Consider the following 9,864-nt stretch of genomic DNA (forward strand, 5'->3'; position numbering starts at 1 on the left):
CAGGGCTGGATGGATCCATGCTTTCATGTCGTTGACGCAAAAGGGGCAAGGTGACATAGCTGGTAGTGTAGCCGTATCACAGCTAGAAGGTCCAGCCATGTCCAGCCCCACCCTGTCTGGTGAAAAGAAGCGGCCTTCTCACTCCTCAAGTAAGGAGGAGACTTGAGCTCAGTGCAGGGCACTCCCAGGGTTGGCAGAGGGAGAGTATCAAGATTTATTTTTTTTATTTATATTTTTATCCCTGCGCTGGGGATGATTTCCAGTAGGTAGGAACACTAGGTGATAAAATGGGAAAATCAGGGATAAAAATATATATCTCTTTTTCTGGCCATTCTCTGTAATCCCTAGAGATGATTGTGTGTGAAAATCACAGAAGATCAACAGTTTCTGAAATGCTCAGACCTGCCCATCTGGCACCAACAACCATGCCACTTTCAAAGTCACTTAAATCACCTTTCTTACCCATTTTGATACTCAGTTTGAACTGCACCATATATTCTTGACCATGTCTAAATGCATTGAGATGCTGCCATATGATTGACTGGTTAGAAATTTGCCTTAATAAGCAGTTGGACAAGTGTACCTAATAAAGTGGCCGGTGAGTGTACAACTTGTCAACTGTAGCACACTGTCAGGGTGTCATATTGTGTATGAAAAATAAGTAGCTCATCCCATGGTGTACTTTCAAATAAAAATGTATGTAAATTATTAGTAATAGGACAATCAGGAAAAAGAGAAAAATACTTGTGAAGGCTGTGATGTCTTAAAGCATTGGCCATGAAGTCATAGGCTGACATGGCAGGTTCCATTGGGTGCAGTGATCTTGCCTTGTCTTGTACATATTGCAGTTATTTCTGCAACCACAAGTGATGAATCCGTCTGTTAAAATGTTGTGCTACGCTATTTTGCTCTTGACATTGGCAATAAATATGACCCTACTGTCATTGAGTTGAAAGCAAAGAAAAGGTGAATCCTAAATAGAGATTTGAACACATCTTGTGACCAACTGGGAAACCCTCCAGATGAAAGCAAATTCTAAGCTTTGAGAGAAATTCAAAAGTTGCTGTTGCTACAATGTATGATTAATGAAATTCAGTATGTTTAAGTAAAGTATGATGTCATATCATCTTTAAGGTTTACTATGCTGCACATGTGTAGTATTTTTCCACAGGAAACTCAAGGGACAAACAGGGGAAAAAAGTTGTTGCGGCAAAGGCAACTTACATTTGTAATCGAAGCAATCCCAAGGGATCGGATGCACAGTCAACAAGATATGATAAAAAGCTTGACAGAGCTTTATGATCTAAGTCAGAATGACAAAGAGAAGAACGAACCACACTTAAAATTACAGTGTTGCTATAGAGTGATGTTTAACAGTGCGTAGACAGGATAAGGGTTACTTCAATTTCACAATGGATTTATTTAACTCTGCTCTAGGAAGAAATATCACCTTTGTGCGTCCTCCATATTTCATAATAAGAGGATTTATTGGTACACCCAATATCAAGTATTACTATGTCTTTCTCTTCTTTGTTTATGTTTTTTCAGTGCTGGGGAATTCAGCTGTGATGGCTGTAATATACCTGGATCATAATCTGAGAACTCCAAAGTACGTTGCAGTTTTTAACCTTGCATTAGTGGACTTGTTAAGTAGCTCAGCTCTGGTTCCAAAGGTGCTGGACGTCTCTCTCTTTAACCATAATGTAATTTCGTACAACAATTGCCTGACATTCTTTTTTTTCAGCTTCACATTACTTTCAATGCAGACTCTTAATCTGGTTGCTCTTTCCTATGATCGCCTGGTGGCCATCGCCTTTCCTCTGCAATATCATGTGAAGGTGACACACAGGTTTATGTTTTCTTTGATTGCCTCTTTCTGGATCTTTGTTGTATTTGCGATTCTTGTTGCTGTTGGATTACTTACGAGACTTTCCTTCTGTGACTCTCTGGTTATTAACAGCTACTTTTGCGATCATGGCCCAATCTATCGGCTTGCATGCAACGACAACTTTCCTAGTGATTTCATTAGTCAATTGTCTCCAGTTATTTTTGTTTGGCTTCCAGTTCTGTTGATTGTGTCTAGTTACCTTTGTATCGGCTACATGTTATCCAAAATAACCACAGTTCAAGACAGAGCAAAGGCCTTTAAAACCTGCACAGCTCATCTGTCATTAGTGGCCGTCTATTTCATCCCAATATTAACCATATTCACCCTGGCTTCAAAAATAGATCCAAATGTTAGAATAGTCAACTGGTCTTTGGCCTCAATCTTCCCTCCCATGTTAAACCCCATCATTTACGTTCTGCAGACGCAAGAAATAAGAGGATCACTGAGGAAATTATTAAAAATGAGGAGGTAATCTATCTTATTGATAAAGATCAAGTGGAGAGTAAATACATATGTTTTTATTAAATAATCACATAAGGATCCAATGTACATCCTCTTTGTTAAAAGTTACTTTAATTACAATTAAAGCTAAACGGATGGTTACCTTTTGTATATCTTGTTGAGACATTTTATTGAATTGATCAAGATTATAAGTTGATATCTGACTGAAAAGAAGTATTTTCGATGTAGACAAATAAAGGCTTGATTAAAAGATGTATCCACACTGAATATGTTCTCATGAGATGAGAAGTGTCAAATTTCATATTGTATTTATCATAGTGTGTGTGTGAGCGGTAAGTTTGTGAACTATGGCCCAGATCTACTCCTCAGCAATTGTCCTCAATGCTATCAGACGGCTCGGTATAGTTCTGATACAGGTCCACAGGTGTCCTGAGGGGAAGGGAAGGGCTAGTGCAGTGGTTCTCAAACTTTTTTCGTCATTCCCCACTTTGAACAAGTGGGGATTTTCAAGCCCCACTTGCCCCCGTCGCCCCAACAAAAATCTTGACGAATTACTTCAAATTATTTTAAATGTATTGAAATTACTAGCACCAAGTATATCAGTCATATTTGATACTGAATCAAAATCAAAAACAACAAATAACACAAAGTTCAAAAAGAGAAAATAAAAGTGCAGTTATGTTATCATAACTTAATTTGCAAAAACATAAACAAGTGAACTTTCCCTGCATTACCAGTGGCTGCAGTGTTGTCTGTTTTGCACTGCACATCCTTTCAAAACGGGGTTGCAGGCTGGAAACTTACACTCTCAAATCATGCTCAATGTTGAGCTGGGATCTGTACTTAGTTTTTAGAGAAGCAAAAGCTGAAAAGCTTCTCGCAGAGATATGAAGTGGCAAAGGGAAGAATGATGTTTAAAGCTTTCTGTCCGATGCTGCAAATATTGTCCCGCTGCAATTAACAGTCCAACGTCAATCGTTGTTTTTGCACTTTAGTTCCAGGGTACATTTTTTTCCGGTCGCCTAATGCTTTTTACCGTATTTTTAGGAATATAAGGCGGATATAAACGTCTTTTTTTATTTTTAAATGTACCGCACGCCCAATGACGCAATGCGCCCATAGTATTATTGTAAAGGCTGATTTATAGTTCGGCGTTACACCGACACAGAGCCTTCGGCGTAGGGTCCGTGGTGGGGCGCCTGGAGCGGACGGGGCGACTACCGAGAAGGAGACGCGGAGCTGCACCGCAGAGACAGGCCCGAAGACCGGAGGAACCACCGCCCGAGCAGGAGCCGATGCGTCGGCTGCTGCTCGAGCGGTGGGCTCTGTCTTTTACTGTTGAAGGATTGTTAAAGAATAGATGCGTGGGCTGACGTGTCTGCTGGGTTGGACTGTTGTGCGGGCTTTTGCAAAAGCCGGCATCATTTCCGAGGGGCCGCACGGCAGGAAAATGACTCGGCTATCAGCAGCCAGAGAGCTGCGGGCTCTGCCCGTCGCAGCTGATCAGTTCTCCCAGTCTCATTGATCAGGCTCGGATGAATGCAGAAACGGAGGATGGAGATTTCGATGGGTTTGATTAATTTAATAACTTAAATAAAGCACAATCCAACTAAGTTTTGCTCCCGCTCTATTTTTTTTTTTTTTTTTTTACCTTGTCTGCACACATATTAATGATTGATACCATGAAGGTAGAAACCAAAAATATGTGCATTATTACTATATTTAATATATATACATATATATACGCATACATATGCATACACCTACATAAATATACACATACAAACCCAGTGATTTTTTTTTTTTTTTGGGGGGTGGGGGGGGGGGGGGGGGGGTGACGACATCCACTGCCAATCCAAGAAGCAGGAACACACGGAGACACACGTCAAGCACTGGAAATCTGCAACAAAAAACCACAAACAAAACACGAAACCGGCACGGAGCCGACCAAAACACAAACAGCAATTGACCCAAATCTTGAGATCTGATCGAAGTCTGAGCTAAGCTACCGCTACCGCTACCTAACCCCAAAAACTACAGAGCCAGCACGCAGGTGAACAAGCCAGTGTGTATGTCTATGTGTGTGTATGCGTGTATGTATATGATCATGTGTGTGTGTGTGTGTGTGTGTGTGTGTGTGTGTGTGTGTATATGTGTATGCCTACGTGTGTGTGTACATGTCTTTGTGGCTATGTGTGTGTGTATGTATATGTTTGTGTGGCTATATGTGTGTGTGTGTGTGTGTGTGTGTGTGTGTGTGTGTGTGTGTGTGTGTGTGTGTGTGTGTGTGTGTGTGTGTGTGTGTGTGTAATAAACCAAACAAAGCTCCACCTGAAGTGTATCTATAGCGGGGGAGGGGGGGGAGCAACCCCGCCACCCGCGAGACCAGAAGAACCCGGAACCCAGGCCACCAGCAACCCTACAGAGGGGAGAAGTAGGAGGGAGGCAACCCACTGCCTGCTAGGCCACACTTTTAAATTGAAGTACTGCTCTGAGTGTCACATATAGACGGGATTACATTGAAGATGTCATACAATTTGGTGTATTCTATTTGTGTCTGAAAATTTCTCGCTAGAAATGTCATCAAACCATCTTTTAAATTGAAGTATATGCATTTTTTTTAAAGAGGAATGAGGAAACCGCTCGCGGTGATCACCTGCTCCGAGCGTCAAATATAGCCGCAGACGGGATTACATTGCAGCCAATAGGAGCCTATTTGCGTCTGAAAGAGACGCAGAAGGGTACCTTGTGCGTCAGTAGGTGTCGCCAAAGGCTCTTGACCTTTCATCGGATTCCGACGCCTCCGGAGTGAGACTGTGTTGGACATGATGTGTCCGTGAAAGACCGCAACTTTCTACGTTCAAATCAATTTTCAATCATACGACCGTGAGAGTAGAAAGTGGCGTATGCATATTTTTTGTGCGCCGCACGTTTTGATCATGAGGCCCCTAGTCTGGTTTGAGGGCAGTGGTTGAAATGCGTAAAATGTCACGCAAGTGGGAGTCACTTAGTCTTGACCTCAATCAGTTATTTTTTAAGTTCATGACGGAGAATGTCTTCTCACACAAATATGTGGAGCCAAATAAGCTCAGCATTTTATTAGCAAATGTTCGCATTTCTGGAAACCTGTCTTTATCCAGCTCGCAGTAAAAGTCAACAAGAGAAAGCTGCTGGTGTTTGCCGCGCCATTCATCGTCATACTGCGGCTCAATGAGCTCCAGCTGCAGCTGTGGAGGAGAATCATCAGAGCATGCTTCACTTTTTCAGCACGGTCACTCCCTGTTAGCTTGTCGTATGTGTTAACATGTTTAGTCTGGTAGTGTCTTCTTACGGGGGGGGGGCAGACCAGCACAACAAACCACAAGAACAATGGAGAACAATGATGGCTATGAGATACTTAATTAATAACTGAGAAAGGAAAAAAGAGAAAGAGGGTTGATGGGCACCGCTCAGTGGATCATGTTTGTGTCCCCCTGCAGCGTAGGCCTATAGCAGCATATCTACAACGAAGCTATGTTTCAGATGAACTGTTTTAGTCTTGTCCTGTAGCTGCAGCTTTAAAGGTGGAGGTGGTGTCAGCCTCCTTAAAGGTATAATCTGTGATGTTGGAGAGCTAGCAAGATTTGAAAGTGGCACCTCCTCTAAGCCCCGCCCCCTCCTCCCCCTCCCGTCAGTGCTCCGTCCAAAGCCACGCCCCCACAAACTTTGGGGAACGCGCATTTGCAGGAGTAGAGTTTTCCAGGACATTTTGGACAGCACATTTTCAACAAAACAACCCCATGTCTCATTCACCTGTAAGCGAGGCCGGTTTTAGGGGGGGGGCAGGGGGGGCTGTGCCCACCCAAACGTGCGTCCTGCCCACCCAATAAAAGTTATGGGGATCCTTTATTTTTTTTACGTCGTACCCTGCGGCGTAGCCGTGGCTTCAGAGCCTGCACAGCACCGCAGCATACCGCCACCTGCACCGACGCTCTCCGCTCTCGCCGGGATGGAGACGCCTCCATCCCCACGGACTCCCATACTGGGGGTCCGCTACTGGGGGTCTGCCACGGACCCCCATACTGGGTCCCGGGGTTACACAGGGACACTCTGAGCCGAGGAGGACCCGTGGGAAGTGGACACGGGGGGCTGGAGGCAGCTGGAAGCAGAATCCGCGCATGGGACGGAGGGGGGCGTGGTGGGGACTTAAAATGAAGGCATCTGATTGGTTCTTTCCCCCCTGCCAATCCTCTGGTCCTCTGACCAATCCATGTCATTCGGTGCGCAAAAAACAGATTGGTCAGAGTTTTTACAGGATTAAAGCTGTCAGAGAGGTCGTATTTTTTCTTTACTTTTTCTGAACACATTATTCACTGGCTACTCTCAGGATGGAAGGACCATTTCACCCAGTATAACAATAAATGTTTTTGAATACGATTACAGACTATACCTTTAACCCAGATTGGAAGTTGGTTCCATAGTTATGGTGCCGGATAGCAGAAGGCCTGTCCTCCAAATCTACATTTGGATACTCTAGGAACTACGAGTAAACCTGCACTCTGAGAACGGAGCTCTGTTAGGAACATAAAGGGATGGGCATAGTCAGCAAAAATACTCAGGTGGGCTGTGGTGTTGACACAATGCTCAATTGGTACTAATGGGCCCAAAGTGTGCCAGGAAAATATCCCCCTCACCATTACACCATCACCACCATCCTGAACCGTTTATACGGGGCAGGATGGATCCATGCTTTCATGTAGTTGACGCAAAAGGGGCAAGGTGACATAGCTGGTAGTGTAGCCGTATCACAGCTAGAAGGTCCAGCCATGTCCAGCCCCACCCTGTCTGGTGAAAAGAAGCGGCCTTCTCACTCCTCAAGTAAAGAGGAGACTTGAGCTCAGTGCAGGGCACTCCCAGGGTTGGCAGAGGGAGAGTATCAAGATTTTTTTTTTTTATTTATATTTTTATCCCTGCGCTGGGGATGATTTCCAGTAGGTAGGAACACTAGGTGATAAAATGGGAAAATCAGGGATAAAAATATATATCTCTTTTTATCTCTTTTTCTGGCCATTCTCTGTAATCCCTAGAGATGATTGTGTGTGAAAATCACAGAAGATCAACAGTTTCTGAAATGCTCAGACCTGCCCATCTGGCACCAACAACCATGCCACTTTCAAAGTCACTTAAATCACCTTTCTTACCCATTTTGATACTCAGTTTGAACTGCACCATATATTCTTGACCATGTCTAAATGCATTGAGATGCTGCCATATGATTGACTGGTTAGAAATTTGCCTTAATAAGCAGTTGGACAAGTGTACCTAATAAAGTGGCCGGTGAGTGTACAACTTGTCAACTGTAGCACACTGTCAGGGTGTCATATTGTGTATGAAAAATAAGTAGCTCATCCCATGGTGTACTTTCAAATAAAAATGTATGTAAATTATTAGTAATAGGACAATCAGAAAAAAGAGAAAAATACTTGTGAAGGCTGTGATGTCTTAAAGCATTGGCCATGAAGTCATAGGCTGACATGGCAGGTTCCATTGGGTGCAGTGATCTTGCCTTGTCTTGTACATATTGCAGTTATTTCTGCAACCACAAGTGATGAATCCGTCTGTTAAAATGTTGTGCTACGCTATTTTGCTCTTGACATTGGCAATAAATATGACCCTACTGTCATTGAGTTGAAAGCAAAGAAAAGGTGAATCCTAAATAGAGATTTGAACACATCTTGTGACCAACTGGGAAACCCTCCAGATGAAAGCAAATTCTAAGCTTTGAGAGAAATTCAAAAGTTGCTGTTGCTACAATGTATGATTAATGAAATTCAGTATGTTTAAGTAAAGTATGATGTCATATCATCTTTAAGGTTTACTATGCTGCACATGTGTAGTATTTTTCCACAGGAAACTCAAGGGACAAACAGGGGAAAAAAGTTGTTGCGGCAAAGGCAACTTACATTTGTAATCGAAGCAATCCCAAGGGATCGGATGCACAGTCAACAAGATATGATAAAAAGCTTGACAGAGCTTTATGATCTAAGTCAGAATGACAAAGAGAAGAACGAACCACACTTAAAATTACAGTGTTGCTATAGAGTGATGTTTAACAGTGCGTAGACAGAATAAGGGTTACTTCAATTTCACAATGGATTTATTTAACTCTGCTCTAGGAAGAAATATCACCTTTGTGCGTCCTCCATATTTCATAATAAGAGGATTTATTGGTACACCCAATATCAAGTATTACTATGTCTTTCTCTTCTTTGTTTATGTTTTTTCAGTGCTGGGGAATTCAGCTGTGATGGCTGTAATATACCTGGATCATAATCTGAGAACTCCAAAGTACGTTGCAGTTTTTAACCTTGCATTAGTGGACTTGTTAGGTAGCTCAGCTCTGGTTCCAAAGGTGCTGGACGTCTCTCTCTTTAACCATAATGTAATTTCGTACAACAATTGCCTGACATTCTTTTTTTTCAGCTTCACATTACTTTCAATGCAGACTCTTAATCTGGTTGCTCTTTCCTATGATCGCCTGGTGGCCATCGCCTTTCCTCTGCAATATCATGTGAAGGTGACACACAGGTTTATGTTTTCTTTGATTGCCTCTTTCTGGATCTTTGTTGTATTTGCGATTCTTGTTGCTGTTGGATTTCTTACGAGACTTTCCTTCTGTGACTCTCTGGTTATTAACAGCTACTTTTGCGATCATGGCCCAATCTATCGGCTTGCATGCAACGACAACTTTCCTAATGATTTCATTAGTCAATTGTTTCCAGTTATTTTTGTTTGGCTTCCAGTTCTGTTGATTGTGTCTAGTTACCTTTGTATCGGCTACATGTTATCCAAAATAACCACAGTTCAAGACAGAGCAAAGGCCTTTAAAACCTGCACAGCTCATCTGTCATTAGTGGCCGTCTATTTCATCCCAATATTAACCATATTCACCCTGGCTTCAAAAATAGATCCAAATGTTAGAATAGTCAACTGGTCTTTGGCCTCAATCTTCCCTCCCATGTTAAACCCCATCATTTACGTTCTGCAGACGCAAGAAATAAGAGGATCACTGAGGAAATTATTAAAAATGAGGAGGTAATCTATTTTATTGATAAAGATCAAGTGGAGAGTAAATACATATGTTTTTATTAAATAATCACATAAGGATCCAATGTACATCCTCTTTGTTAAAAGTTACTTTAATTACAATTAAAGCTAAACGGATGGTTACCTTTTGTATATCTTGTTGAGACATTTTATTGAATTGATCAAGATTATAAGTTGATATCTGACTGAAAAGAAGTATTTTCGATGTAGACAAATAAAGGCTTGATTAAAAGATGTATCCACACTGAATATGTTCTCATGAGATAAGAAGTGTCAAATTTCATCTTGTATTTATCATAGTGTGTGTGTGAGCGGTAAGTTTGTGAACTATGGCCCAGATCTACTCCTCAGCAATTGTCCTCGATGTTATCAGACGGCTCGGTATAGTTCTGATACAGGTCCACAGGTGTCCTGAGGGGAAGGGAAGG

At 42.2% G+C, this 9,864-nt stretch overlaps 2 protein-coding genes across 2 annotated transcripts; both read left to right on the forward strand.

Moving 5' to 3' along the window:
* The first annotated feature begins 1,412 nt into the window (after nucleotides 1-1,412).
* LOC133460200 (olfactory receptor 1E16-like) lies at nucleotides 1,413-2,360 on the forward strand. The gene has a single exon (XM_061740774.1). It carries the CDS (start codon nucleotides 1,413-1,415, stop codon nucleotides 2,358-2,360), a length of 948 nt encoding a protein of 315 aa, XP_061596758.1.
* A 6,120-nt stretch (nucleotides 2,361-8,480) lies between these two features.
* Nucleotides 8,481-9,428, forward strand: LOC133460201 (olfactory receptor 1E16-like). The gene has a single exon (XM_061740775.1). The coding sequence runs from the start codon at nucleotides 8,481-8,483 to the stop codon at nucleotides 9,426-9,428; it is 948 nt and encodes a 315-aa protein (XP_061596759.1).
* The last annotated feature ends 436 nt before the right edge of the window (nucleotides 9,429-9,864 follow it).

Source organism: Cololabis saira, chromosome 14, assembly GCF_033807715.1.
Source record: "Cololabis saira isolate AMF1-May2022 chromosome 14, fColSai1.1, whole genome shotgun sequence".
Taxonomy (NCBI): domain Eukaryota; kingdom Metazoa; phylum Chordata; class Actinopteri; order Beloniformes; family Belonidae; genus Cololabis; species Cololabis saira.